Raw genomic sequence first — 15310 nt, 5'->3', positions numbered from 1 at the left:
TTGAGCAGGTCTCACTGACCACTCAGTTGATCCTGAAAGATCGATCTGGCGGCAGCGATTTTGCTGCCATCAGTGTAGCCTAAATGATGCTGATCTCTACAGATCAAAAACAACTACCCTCTCCACTCCAACACACAAAAAAAATCCCCCTTGGCTATTTTGGGGGAATGGTGCCATTACATCTAAAGCAGTCAGACTTCCATTGTCCAAGGTATTCCTCAGCAGCAGCTTTGATCACCCCATTCCCAAAGGAATAAGTACTATATGTTTCTCTATAAGTAAGACCTGAAAACTGGTTATAAGGGGAATATTCATCCTAGGAAAGAACAAGAGATCCTAATGAGTGGTTCAAACTGGTTTGTTTAATGTTAGAACATGATCCAGTGCAGTGGTCCCACCTTCCATTAAAGATACAAAGGACTTGACTCCATAGCCGTGTTTTGGCAAAACAAACATTCAGAGCTGTACCCATGCCTCCCTGTCCAGGTAGGTGAAATTATTAATCAGCAGCAAACATGCCCAAGTACATGGGGCAGAATCCACTCAAGGACAAAAACACTACCACATGTTGGTCTTAGCAGCAGGCAGTCCAGTCATTCATGCACAGCAAATATGGTTTGGGGTTGTGAATATCTAAAGTGGCTGAGCCCCCTGACCCTTGGACAGTTCAGCAAATTGACAAACAATGTAGAAGAGATATTGAATGGAGAATAACTACAAATCATGTATTTTGTTTCACTTGGTTAACCAGCTAGGAATAATGGGAAGTTCAGAACAGAATTAAGCTAGTAAAATCAATGTTTTCCAGGTCTTTGGCAGTACTGCTGTCTTCAACATGCCTGAAAAAAGTGGAAAGGCTTCATGCACCTTTGGCATTGCTAACAGATCCTTGTCGGCTCTGGCCACAGCTTGGATATTCAATAACGCGTACCCACCAATGCCACTTGCTTCCATCTCTCACTAACACCACTAGCTAAACTAATTTTAATGGCTAGAGAAACCCTTTCTTTAAAACTGCATCCTAGCTGACCACAAAAGAGCAAGCATGTTAAAGCCTTCACCATAAACCAAATCTCAAATTCAAAACCTTAAGGAGCTGAAAGCAAAAATATGGACATCGTATTTTGTTGGACCAAAATAAAATGTTCTTTTACTAGGGTGCCATATTACTACTCTACTCAAGATTTGAAAGAATCGCCACTAACATCCTTCAGCCTGTTGCTTACAGCATCATCTAGGCATATTTGATGGGGGAGGGGGGGAGAACAAACGCCAAGGCCCTTGAAGCAATCAATCCAAGGGACAGGCCCTTACAGACTTCTGTAAGAAAAGCTAGTCCAATTCATGTCTATTGGAACAATTTACCTAGGGATGTGGTAGATTATTTCAAGATTGGATGTCTTTCTAAAAGAGATGCTCTAGCTCAACCAGAAGTTGTAAGTTTGATGCAGGAATTACTGGGTGACATTCTATAGCCTGTGTTACGAGGCAGTCAGACAAGATGATCACAGTGAGCCCTTCTGGCTTTAAAACTCTATAAATATGAATCATACAGGAATTGTTTTCCTATCTCACAAATGCTACAAATCAACACAAGAACTGGGGAAGGCACTTATAAAGCTGCTGCTAGCCCTCTGCATGCAAAGTTTAGAGACTATACTTGGTGCAAGCATTGTACAAGCTATTCTCCATCTCATTGATATAACTTGGTCAAAAATAGGATTTGCTTTCCAGGAATGCTGAGTAGGTCAAAATAGTCAAGGTGCAGCAGCAATGACAAGAATGCAGATTTTAAATGTTATTGAGTAGTGCCCCAGTATCACATGCCTGTAACTTGTTCACTTTTAAGTAAAAGTGGGTATAACTCAGAGAAAACTAGATCACTGACTTATTTGCAGTTAGTGTAGCTAGTGGATTAACCAAAATTCACCTTGAGTATTTTTAGACAGTATTTTTACTGGCAAAAATTTCAAATGTGGGCAGTGTCTCCAAAAGAGAAAGTTTGAGAGCTGGCTAATTTGCAACTTCTCCCTTCCTCCCAAAAATCTGAGTGAAACGTGTTTGATACAGATTTTGGATTATTTGCACAGACTTCATTAGATAATGCTAAAAAATAATCTTCAAAACTTCACCAGTATATATATATATATATATATATATATATATATACACACACACACACACACACACACACACACACATACACACACACAACATCCTCTTCCTGCAATGCTAGCATTTTAGCTATTTAGCACTTTCATGGGTTCATACCTATGTTCTCCTTCCTGGCCTGTGCCACAAAGCCAGGCCTCTGTCCCAAACTCTGCCAGTGCACTTCTCAGGCCATCAGCAGACCTCCATGGTTACTTGTACAGGCCCCAACAAATCTCAGGCTCTGCATCTTTTAAAAACCCACCAGATTATGTAATAAAAGCAACAGATTTTTAAATATGTAACATGCTTAAGTGGAAACAGGTGTTAGTGAGTTATTAGCTAATTAATTCAAATACAGAAATGCCAACATTAAATACTAACGCATTTAACGGTCATGTAACCAATATATGGAAAATGTGGCTTTGAGAGAGGAGGAAGGTAAATGTAAATATATTATTTTTATATGTAAGCATGCCTGTGTTTTGCAAAATTTGCTTATTCGGACAAGTAACTGCCCTATACATGAAAAATGTAATACCAAAAAACGAAAAAGTGTCAGAGAGCAGACCGTCAAAACTAGACTTTTCATTGTGCCTTTGAATTAGTCATAAAATATACAACTCTCTTTTTAGCAACAAGCCCTATGTGCGTTTTTTCACCTACAATTATCACATTGAAAACAAATTTAATTCTGCATTTTTTTGCCCGAAAAAGGAAAATCTTAAAAAAAAGATTTACCGTTCAATGATGATAAAATAGGTTAGAGAAAATTGCAACAAACCTGAAATTATCCTCTGATTTATTTGCCTCTTTCCCTTTGTCTCCAGAGTCTGTGTACCATAATGGAACAATCAGCTCCTCATCCCAGTCCAATTCCTAAGTGACTCTCCATTAAATGTTGCAATTAGCAGGAGGAGGAGACACTGTTGAGTTCCAGCCTGTAGTTTAACAATGGCCAAGTGTCAATCTTGTTGAACCGCATGAAGTGTGCACTACAGCCCTGAATTTGCCATCTAGTATTAATAAAACAATCTGGTTTTTTAGAAATTGAAGTTTGGGGACTCTCACAAAAAGTTATAACTTCATGGCTCACAGGGTCCAATTGGGCATGACTTCAAACACAAAAGTCCTATGACTTCAAAGCTCAAGTTCATGTTCAAGCTCTAAGTACTTCTCATTAATTTCTGCAACCATGTGTGATCTTACAATGTCTCAAAGTGGAACAGCAATTTATTTGCTGCTGTGTTCAATTCTGGAGATGCGACGCTGCAGACGGAGACAGCAGAAAGATTTTGAACAACTGTTTCTGACACCTTTTCCAACATGCCATTATATGACAAGAGTACAAGGATCATTGTAACTCAGTGAAATTGGCAAGAAACACCAGAATTTGTATACACTGCTGTAAGCCTTTTCTTAATTTCCTTTAAATGTGCCTTTTATGTTGTGCTATATCAACTAACACAACTGTAATAAAAAGGTTGAAGTAAAACACTGATGACACATGCCTGAAATAAATTTACATAGGAAAAAGGTGTTATTTATCAGTAAATGAATTACTATGAGTTACTTACCTATAACTGGATTTCTTCAAGCGGATTCTGCATATTCCCACTTACGGGTTATTGCGCCACCTTGCAGTACTCCTCCGTTTAGCAACCTCCAGTGTTTTGAGGGATGGAGTGCCCTCACCTCCTTGGTTCCCTCTGCCACAAAGCCAGAAACAGGACAAGGACTTTGACAGAGAGGGTTAGGTGGGCGCGGAGCACGAATACACAGAGCCAGCTCCAAGAACGCTGGTAACCTTCATTTCTTCTTTGAGTGACCCTGCATATTCCTACTTATGGAACAGATGGATAAGCAGTGCTAAAAACTAACCTGGAGGCAGGAACTGGGTCCTAGTTGAATAGAGACTGAAGCACTGCCTTACTAAACCCAGTATTGCCCTGGAGGCCAAGTCCAGAGCATAATGTTCAGTGAAGTTGTGCACCAAAGCCCAGGTTGCAGCCCTAAAAAAAGCAGCTAAAAACTGATATATATATATAAAATAAATATATAAACATATATAGGAATTGGAAATGGTACAGAAAAGGGCATGAAAAAATTATTAGGGGTATGGAAAGACTGGGACTTTTCAGCTTGGAAAAGAGATGACTAAGGGGGGAGGGAATATGATAGAGGTCTATAAAATCATGACTAATCTGGAGAAAATAAATTAAAAAGTGTTATTTACTCCTCATAGCACAAGAAGTAGGGGGTCACCAAATTAAATAAATAGGCAGCAGGTTTAAAATGAACATAGGGAAGTATTTCTTCACACAACACACAGTCAACCTGTGGAACTCTTTGTGAAGGTCAAGACTGTAACAGGGTTCAAAAAAGAGCTAGATAAATTCATGAAGGATAGGTCCATCAATGGCTATTAGCCAGGAGAGGCAGGGATTGCTGTTTGCCAGAATGGACAACAGGATGGATCACTTGATGATTAGCTGTTCTGTTCATTCCCTCTGAAGCTCCTGGCATTGGCCACTGTTGGAAGACAGGATACTGGGCTAGATGGACCATTGGTCTGAGACAGTCTGGCTGTTCTTATGTACTTAAATAACGACAAAAAATCCTTTGGAGTTGAAAAGGTCAGTGGCCTGTAGGATGTCACACCATAACAAAGTATGAAGTTATTGATGCCTGGACTGCCTGCTGTACCTCTTATTTCAATAAATGCAATCTTGTGGAAATAAGTCACTCTCCAAGAAGACACCCAGATCTTTCATCAATAAAGCTACTCTGTTGTTAACTTTAGGTATACATGATCAAGATACTTTTGGATTATGCAACACAGAAAATTTCATTTTTATTTATTTAGATCCATGATGCTCTTTTAGAAAAAGTCTAAGGGAAACCTGGTTTCTAAATTTGTTTTGGTGGGAAGATACTTTCCCTTAATTCTCTGACATTCTCCTTCCATTTTGTCTGTACGAACATCAGGATAACCACGTTTGCAAGTTAAGAGTATCAAATAATTCAGGTGGAGTAAACCTCTGAGTATTTGACTGTGGTTGGTCATGGTCAGAATGGAAAAGCTCACCCTCATCAGGAGCAGAATATTGGCAGAAAAGTAATTTTTTAAATTATTGTAATACGTTTTATATTATATATTATATATTATATTTATATAATTTTTTATGGATGCGAAGGGTATGCAGTAGGTTGGCTTAAGCTATTTCTTTTTTGAGAATTGAATTTCTTTACAGCAACTACCACCCAGTCTGAGGTCTTGTACTCTAACACACCGTACTTTTCTCCCTCTGTTTTCAGAAAGGAAGTAGTAGACGGTCCTCACCCTTAGCTGGGGACAGCTCTCCTAGGGACAGACACTGGAGTAATTGTCCCCACTTTTGGGAAATGCCCACTAAAAAGTCCTGGGAGTCTAAAACAGAGTTGGTCTAAAAACTGAGGAAAAAGTATTCACAATAATTTTGTCCTGTTTTTCCATCAAAACAATTCAAAATGTGAAATATTTTTAGCACGCGTAGTTTATAAAACACTAATTACCTGCTTTTTCAAGTCAGGTGGCATTTTGCAAACAAAAAAATACCTTGTAATCCAAAGGCGATACAACTACCTGGGAAATAAAAGTCTTTTGTGTCTGTGTCTGAGTATAAACTGCCCCATGCACACCCTTCATTCAGGTTTGTGCATGGGGAAATCTCTTCAAGGGCCTCTTTCACGGGCAGAAGAAGGGAGTGTCCATGGGCTGAAAACAGGATAGGTACAGTTACTACATTTCTGTAGCCCTGAGTGTGGACAACTCTGCCTATTGGGGGTGGGGTGGGGTGGTGTATGCCACAGTGAGTTATGCATGAGGGTCCCTGCATAGATCAACACCCCCTTGCAAACACTTTCTTAATGTAGGAAACAATGAAGAAAAACAGTGTAAAACTCTGATTTTTCTCACATTAATGCTTTAAAAATAAAATCCGTAAGAAGGATCACTTGCATCTGTCATGCAAGGCCCTTCTGCCAGAAGCATGACATGGGAAAACGCATGGTCAAGAAGAGGGGTTGCTAAGCAACAGCTTGAGCCACCACAGAAGAGACTAAACAGTTACTTACTGTAACTCTGGTTCTTTGATGCAGACACCTATTTCCCTTAGGTGGAGGCACATCCAGCTCACTGGAGCTGGAGAAATTTGCCTCGCAGTACCTGGAGAGGGGCAGCGCTCGTGCCTCCTGGCTGTAGCCCTTTCCACGGCTACAAGAGGTGGCGCAGGCCCAACCCTCCCTTTGGTCCTTCATGCTGAACATGCGGAAACGAGACTCCAATGGATGGAAAGTGGCATAGGCGTAGTTTGACTGCTATATTTCGGGAGGGGCAAAGCACGGCGCACACTCACACGCGCACACACACGTGCACACTGAAGCCAGCTACCTTGGGTCATGGGCTCTTTTCCTCTACCTGGAGTCGTATCTGGGCTGCCGGTGCTGGGAGGGAGGGGTGGTCCAGCTTAATGGTGGAGTCTCAGCTGCTGCTGGCGGCCACTCCAGCCCTGGCTGCTGAAGGGATGTTGCTGCTTTGGTGCTGCTGTAGCCAAGGGGATGCCATATGCCGGGTTCCTGCTTCCCTCTGCCCATTCCTGTATCCTCTTCTCTTCCCTCTCCCCTCCCCTTTCCTCTCCCCATTGTCCCTTGCCCCATCCCATCCCCTTCTTCCTCCCCCCCATGCCCTGCCCCTGCGGGCACTCACCATTGTGCAAGAAGAAAACAGGCACTAGGACTCAGGAGATGACGTCCAGCTCCTGGGGGGGGACCCAGAGCACAGGAAAACAGCTGCTCCTTCCTGCTGCCTCCTCTGCTCCCCATGAGCCGAAAACTGCGGAGGGGGTGGAGGCACCAGAGCCACGCCCCCGCTTACCCCCCACAGGCTGAACAGAACAAACCATAGAGGGCAGCTTGGTGCTTACAGAAATGGGGGGCACATGACACCCCCACACTCCTTGCCTCTGTTTGGGGGGGCCAATGCCTCCCCTGCACCTCCCTAAACTATGCCCATGGACAGTGAGTCGTGGAATACATGCCTGCATCACTCCTCGAAGAAACACGGTTACAGTAAGCAACTGTTTCTTCTTCTTCTTCTTCTTCTTCAAGTAGATACCATTGAGTTCCACTTAGGTGGCTCACAAGCAGTACCTCCTAGGTGGGTTCAGAGCCTGCCTAAACAAGGACTTTAGGACCGCTCTACCAAAGCTTGCATCTTCCCTGGGAAATACAGTTATGGTGTAATAGTTTGTGAATGTATGTATCAACGATCATATAGCAGCCCTGCAAATGTCTAACATGGGATCACTGAGGAATGCTACGGACGTTGTTTGTGCCCTTGTAGAATGAGCTCACACCCTCTGATGGAGCATAGCTGAAGCTGCTTCATATGTAGTCTTGATGCAGTATGTTATCCATTTTGAGATTTGGCGAAGAGACTGCTTCACCCTTCATGCGATCTGCATGCAACACAAACAAACAAGGCAAAGCATGAAAAGGTTCAGTCCTGTCTAGAAAAAATGCCATATATCAAATATGGGGAGATGGCTGCTCCTCTGGAGATGAATGCGTCTTAGGAAAGAACAAAGGTAAATACACCATTTGATTCAAATAAAACTGAGAAACCACTTTATGACCACATCCAATTTCTTTGTCTAAAGTCACTTTGTCTTTAGAGAATTGTGTATAAAGAGGCTCTGCCATCAGAGCCTGCAACTCTCACACTCTCCTTGTGAATGTTATCTCTACCAGGAATGCGGTTTTTCGACATAAAAGTGGAAACGGACAACATGTCAGTGGCTCAAACGGAGGTCCCTTTAAGGTCGCTAGAACTAAATTAAGGTTTCACAAAGGAACCAGCTCTTGGACCAGAGGATATAGACAAAGGAATCCTTTTAAAAATCTTGCTACTATGGCACTGAAGAAGACTGATCCTCCCTGAATGGGGGGATGAAATGCTGGTATTTCTGCCAGATACACTTTCAATGAATTAAATACAAGCCCCAATCACTGAAAGTGCAGCATGTGCTCTAAAATGTGCTGGATAGAGGCCACTGTTGGTTGGATTCCATGGGCTAATGACCACAACAAAACCATTTCCATTTCACTGAATAAGCCATCCTGGTGGAGGGTTTTTTACTGTTAAAGAGGACTTGTTGGACAACCACCAAACGCTCCTCTTCCTCCTCGTTCAGCCATGCAGCAGCCATGCCATGAGATGCAGTGAGCTAAGCGCAGGCTGATAGGGTGGCGTTGGCTCTGAGTAAGTCGAGATGGGAGGCTGAATTGACAGCGTGAAAAGGTTGGAGAATCAGCACTGTCTTGGCCACACCAGGGCAATGAGAATGAGCTTTGCGCCCAATCTGCCTTGAGCCTAAGGATGACTGGTATCATGGAAGCGCCATATAGCATTCCCATCTGCTAGCTGGAAAGTGTCAGACAGGGAGCCTGGACTAAGCCCCTTCGAGAGCAGAACTAACATTTCCTGTTGTTCCTTGTAGCAAACAAGTAGATCATCCGGATGCTCCAAACTATGAAGATGGCCTGGAGGACACTTGTCTTCAGGGACCACTCGTGATTCAGGGAAAAATACATACTGAGATGGTCCATGAGCTGATTCTGAACCCTGGGCAAGTGATCAGCTATTGGAGTAATGTTCTCCTTGACGCAGAACAGCCACAGCTGACCACCTTTAGACAGAGCAATCTGGTGTGCGCTCCCCCCTTGTTTGTTCCCATAGTACATCACGGTGGTATTGTTGGTAAGTATGTGAATCACTGAGTCTGATACAGTCCTGAAATGCGTGACAGGCACTGTAAATGGCCTGAAGCTCCAGCACATGGATATGAAGTGAGGCCTCTGACCACAGCCCCTGTACTTTTCCTGGGCGCAGTCGCCAGAGAACGGCTCCTCTGTTTCTTTGGAGAAGACTTGCTCTGGAATGTGAAGGTGCAGCACTCCTGGAACCCAAAGGCAATCTTTCACCCGATGAGGGCCTCGGTACTGAAGCAGGCCACATGGTCAGTTCAAGCAAGTGCTGGTTCAGGTGAAGGTCTGGAGCCCCTTGATTCCATTCCTTGAACAATCTGCAGATCGCACAACAGTCTTTAATATGGGCCTTGCTGAGACAGAACAAGCACCACACATGGGGATCACTCCCCCACATGAAGGACAATGTTTAAACCCTGGGGCGGGCATCACTGAGGAAAACTAAACTAACAGAACTAACACAAATCTAAGGATACTTACTATATACAACAACAGAAAACTACACTAGTGAAAGGTTGTTAGGTTAAGACTACACAGAGCTCTGACTCCAGCCATGGGGAGGGCAGGGGGACTGAGGGAGGGTTGGGGTGGCACTGCCTCATGTAGGGAGGAGCTATGGCCACAAGGCATGAGCACTGCCCCTCTATGGGTACTGCTAGGCACATTTCTCCAGCTCCAGTGCACTGGGCATGCACATACCTACGTAGAATACACGGCTGCATCTACTCAAAGAAGAAACCCCAGTACTGAGGAGAAAAGAAAGAAACCTGAGAGCAGCGTTTCAGAGAATGGTTCCTGAGGAGTATCTTCCTCAGAAAATAGCCGCAAAACTAAATGCTGAGAACACATGAGGTAAAGCAAAAACAGGTTCTACTTAGTTCCCAAAAAACATCACAGATGTTTAAAAATGAAAATGGTGAATCACTGCATCCTGTTGATCCCCCAGAGACAGATTTTTCAGTGGTTTGCTAGGTGGGTGAGACATATCTGGGATATCTTACAGAATTGAACTTTCCTGGTTAATAGGAAAAGTCAAACTCTTAATAACAATTAACCATTGTAGATTGAGAGATTAATTAGAAAAATGTAATCTGTCACTGGAAAATATGTTTCATTATGGACTTATTGGTTACTTGCTGAAAATACCATACAGCAGAAAATACATACATACACTTTCTCTTCTTTGTGCAATGGTGGTATCATTACATACATTAATCAATACTTAATGAAAAAAGTATTTTCTTCTTTTCTGGAGGTCAAATGCAAAAGCAACAAGAAAGACGAGAAACATTCCATGCTGTTTTAAAGGAATATGCCACTGTTTCCTCTAAACAAATACTGTACAAAGAAAAACATATGGGTTTAAAGTTAAAATTTTTAATCAATACATTTATCTATAGCAGGCATAAATATGTGCATTGTGTGATTACACGGTCATATTTCAAACTATGCAAGATTTGGCAATCATACAAAGATATGTGAACATTGTATTTATAAAAATCATCATCATTTAACATTAGATTAATTTCTTAGGAAAATTGTGTTTACAGCTCAAGCTCAAGACTGTGTTGTGAACGTTTGTTTATAACTAAGCTGCCATTATACTATGGCCCTAAGTTTTGATGGATCAGAGTGTAACAATTTTACTATTTTTATAGACACATGGGCTAAGACAGCCCATGCAGTAGAAAGAAAGACCAGATAGAACTGCAAAGTGCTGCTTAGATGTGGTAATAGAAAATTTTGAACCGCTAACCAGCATTAATATATGTATATATTTTGTGATATGTTACGAAGCATAAACTACTAACAATATTTTTATAAAAATACTAGAAAATGAACAAAGGAATTTTAAAAAGATTTCTTTTTAGAGCTTATGGCAACTTTTTAAATCTCACATCTGACTCCCGATTCATTTTGAGGGAGAGAGACTATATGCATTATGAACGCATATTGTATACACCTTGCAGTTTTAAATAAAAAAAATCTAGTTATAAACCTCAATTTTATCAAGGTAAACTTAAAACTAAGGGCTGCTTGTCACACTCACTTAGCTGCAAACAACTCTCTTTGACGATAACTGGAGCTGTGCTTACATATCCAGACAGATAATTTGGCTTTAGCTGCTTATAGACTAAAGGTTCTGTGTGATTACGTTTACACAGTAGTGCAATTCTCCTCAGTCATAGTAAAAAATTCACTAGACTAGTACAATGGAAATAGTTAAATGATATAATTTAAGAGGAAAACATTCCAAGTTATATTAACATCTGCATTTTTTTAACAACGTAAAGCTTGGAAAAGACTTTATAGAGCCCTTAATTGTATGCAATACTGCAGTTGTGTAGAATGGACATTAGATGTTTTGACTTATAAATATATTTCAACAAAGCTTCTTTTATATTTTATGACTACAGTATCCCACTTTTTATAGGGCTTAGTCATTTGGACACATTATTGTTTAAAAAACTATCAAATGTACTGCTCTTAATTCCATATTTTGGTTTGTCAATGACTATTACTAATACAACTATTTTTAACCAAGTAAAAAATATACAATACTTTTTCTGAGAAATCAAACTAGATATTTTCTCAAAACAAAAAAATCCATATTCATATAGGGAAGGTAATGTGCTTCAATAAACGTTTGTGATATATTTAACTACTACTTTAAACACTACAATAGACAGACTTTCAATAAAAATCAAAATGCAGACATTAAAATATGTCTGTTAAATTTCATATACTTTGTTAATAAAATTAATATATTCTTTTCCACTGAATACAGAATGGTTGAAGTGTAGCAATGCATTCATGACTGGTAGCAGGGTACAGTAATAGGAGTCTAGAGGAAAGGATGATATAGCGGGTATATGCAGTTTGCTGGTCAAGAGAGGAGCCCTAGAAAACCAAGACGAGATAGGATTGGAAAGCAGGAGGAAGTCTACAAATGCCTTTTTCAAAAGTTCTAGAATATGATGGAATTGAGACTCTTGCCAGATTTTTTTAAGTGCTCTGAGTAAGGATCTTTGCTGGTTTACAATATTAAAATAGTTTATAATTTATAGCAATATAGCATAAAGAATGGAAAAAATTAAAACAGGAGCTTGAGAATAGCTATGTCTTTGAAGATCTAGTTTAAGAATTGGGCATTTACAATAGAGAAAATTTTGAAGTACTCTAGGGACTCTTTAAGATGATCAGGCTGAAGACAGGATTTGCAGAAAATTATTTTATTGGCTGAGGTACATCAAGAAAATAAAAGTTGGCGATAATCACACCCATCAAACAAAAGAAAGGTCTAGAGAGAGAGGAACGATTTCAGAATAAGAGAACAAAAGGCTATCAAATGAGTATGTACAAAGAAGGCATGCGTTGTCAGAGAGGCCAAAACAGAAATTTCAGGAGAGGATCTGTCGCAAATATAGAAAGAAAGAAAAAAGTGATTTTCAAGAGAAGATCATGTTAAGGCTGTTGATCCAGTTGAATTGTATAAGTTTAGAAGTAGTTGTGGTAAAAAGCAGATAATGAGAAAGTTTGTTATCTGGTATTCAGCTAAGGACATTGCCAACAATCAAAAAAGGCAATATATTCAACTATTATTTTGGTGTGAACGTAACTTGAATAAATACTTTCGGTGCATGTTTCATATTTTCTGTACTACAAAAAGGGTATACATAAGCGGAGTAGCACACAATCATTGCCATAGTTTGGAAATTGTTTATAGCCTTTTGATTCAATTTACATTCAATATAGCAAAGAATAAAATGTTCTGGGAAAAAAATACAATAATATTACAATATATTTTGTAACCAGCAGAAAGGTTAAACAACACAGCAGGGAAGGCTTGGTTTAAATGAAATGAATTGTAGTTTGGCATGCCATTTACTTTAGCTTTTACAACAAAGCAACATTTTGGATAACTCAAACAGCACCAACAATTTCAGGAGGATTAAATTCCCTAACTATGCACATTCCAAACAGTGGTTTGGAAATAACATCTTGGCAGCAGATACTACATGCATCAGACCTTCCATAGTCTTCAAAATCTGGATTGGGCAACATGTTTATATACCACAATACTGTTCTCCTTCACCTTTTATGTCCACTGATCTATAGATTTTACTTTTTTAAAGTCATCCTCATATTTTACTGTTCACACATCATAAAAGCAAATTGAAACAACAACAACATGACATCACAGCAGGCTTCTCTTTACTGACGTCCAGCTGCCACTTACATTTATTCCAACTGGATATTTAACTTTTTTTAAATAATTGTTTCATTAGGCGTGTAAAGGCAAATGTGAATTAAGTCAGTATTATTACTTTTGTTAAATTATGTTAATATGAACATGATTTTTATAATAAAATTTGATTAGTTCAGTAGACTTCTGGAATTTATTAATTTGCTTTGCATGAAATACTATGTAACCCTAGGGATACTCTTGCATTAAACAGTATTCTTAAAAGCTCAGGATATGTTCCACTATGCAAGCATTCCAACTCCATTCTTATAGTTAAAATAAGGTCAAACGACTACACAAAGCATTATTCCAAAAATGTATCTTTCTCCCCTCCTCAGATTATCACTTCCTTTGGTAAACTGACCTGCCCTTTCCTATGAATACCAATATATGTGTGTCATGAGGATCTGAAGCTTTTGCTAAATCTTAGTGGCATATTAAAAAGTTTACACTAAAAGTGATATTACTACATTTTAACTTTATCATGAACTGTTCATTTATATAAAAAATAAAGAAAATAACTCGATGATATTTATCAATATAAAGCCCCTCTAGGATTAAATATGTGAGTTAAACTTTTCTGGTCAGAAGTCATTCTTAATTTTCTTTGAGCTGTAGGATTAAGTCTGTTTGACCCCCCCCGAAGAGTGCATATGAATTTCAGTATAACATAGTGACTGACATCTATGTGAAAACTGATGGGAGAACTAGAGTTTGAGTATTTGATTACTACAAGATTATTCCAGAGCTCAGTTTCTATAGCAGATGTGAAAGAATCAGATGTAAGATTTTTTTATACTGTATTCATCTAGATTTAGGTGTCTATAATTTCCTAAGTAAAAAAACCCAGCAAACCAAAAGTTGGTAGAAAATTTTTAAATCACCAGACTATTTTACCTGACACCAACTGATTGCACAATTAAAATTTGATTACGATCATAAATTTTACAGGCAGATTGAAGCGGTTACAATAAAGGCTTCTACAAACTATTTTTTTTTCCTGATAAACATGTTAAACATGATAATCACATGTTAAACAGCAATTAAAGGCAATAGCCAGAACTGTGCATTCCATGTTCTCTGCGTCTTGGAGCTTCTCCAATGATTACAACTTTGGATGACTTTCTCTCACTTCTTCCAGTTTAGAAAGGATCCACTGTGGGAGTTAAGAGAAAAAAAATGTTCCCTTAGTAAAAAGTGTGCTGTGCAGCAGAAAATTTGGCTGGGATGGCTGGACATGTCACTACACAATACTTGCTCCTAATCAAACCTTAACATAATGCAAAGTTTATAGTATTTCTCTGTCTTTCTGGCCTTTCAGAGACTATCTGAAGTTCAAATTCTAATCTCCCACGACAACACATGAGACTACTGCTAAGACATCTAGCTAGGCCAAGATTCCAATTTTCTAATCTGCAGTTGTCTGAACAATGATATTTTAGAAAAGTAATAATTATCACTGTGTTACACAAATCCTAGAGAGATATTGTTCATTTATATTATCCAAGCATGCTAGGCAAGTCACAGAAGAGAAAATGACGTTTCCTTGCCACCATAATTAAATTTTAGATGTGACAAAAAAAGTGAGGATGCCAAACTGTTGGAAGGTGGCGGAACCACCAAAACTGAATCTTGCTGGAATAGGATCATATTGTTAGTCAGCTTAGGCACAAACATCTTGTTGGTTTTGTTAAGGTTGTTTTTTTAAAATGGATTTAAAATTAGGAAAATAAATATACATGTGAGTCAATGAACAGTGTAGGCGAAATGCGTTTTCAGAGGGGATATAAATGAAAGAGTAGTGACAGAGCAGATAGGAGTCGGAAAGGCATCCTCTGTATCATGGCAAGTATGAAAAATAGGAGATGAAAGTCTCCTGGCAGAAAGAGACAAATGGTGTATCAGGTGTATAAGAGACCAGGTCAGATAAATAGGTCTGGAGTTATGTGCTGCTTTGTGCTTCAGTTTCCCCATCTGTAAAATGAAGATACTCATACATTTCAAGGCCATAAAACACCATTGTGATAATCTAGTCTGGTTTCCTGTATAACACAGGCCATAGAACTTCCCCAAAATAATCCCTAGAGCGTATCTTTTAGAAAACAT

The 15310-nt window shown here is 39.5% G+C and overlaps 1 protein-coding gene across 2 annotated transcripts in view; it reads right to left on the bottom strand.

Moving 5' to 3' along the window:
• Positions 1–10321: 10321 nt before the first annotated feature.
• VPS13A (vacuolar protein sorting 13 homolog A) overlaps positions 10322–15310 on the bottom strand; it is a 271467-nt gene continuing 266478 nt past the window's right edge. For both annotated transcript variants that reach the window (XM_067568877.1, XM_067568878.1), the window contains exon 72: positions 10322–14360. In XM_067568877.1, coding sequence (XP_067424978.1) covers positions 14310–14360 — 51 coding nt within the window. In that variant the 3' untranslated portion in view covers positions 10322–14309. The remainder of the gene's footprint in view (positions 14361–15310) is intronic.

Source organism: Emydura macquarii, unplaced genomic scaffold (assembly GCF_026122565.2).
Source record: "Emydura macquarii macquarii isolate MOO-44397 ecotype Brisbane River unplaced genomic scaffold, CSIRO-AGI_Emac_v2 contig_2897, whole genome shotgun sequence".
Classification (NCBI taxonomy): domain Eukaryota; kingdom Metazoa; phylum Chordata; order Testudines; family Chelidae; genus Emydura; species Emydura macquarii.
This window is presented reverse-complemented; position numbering and strand designations above follow the sequence as displayed.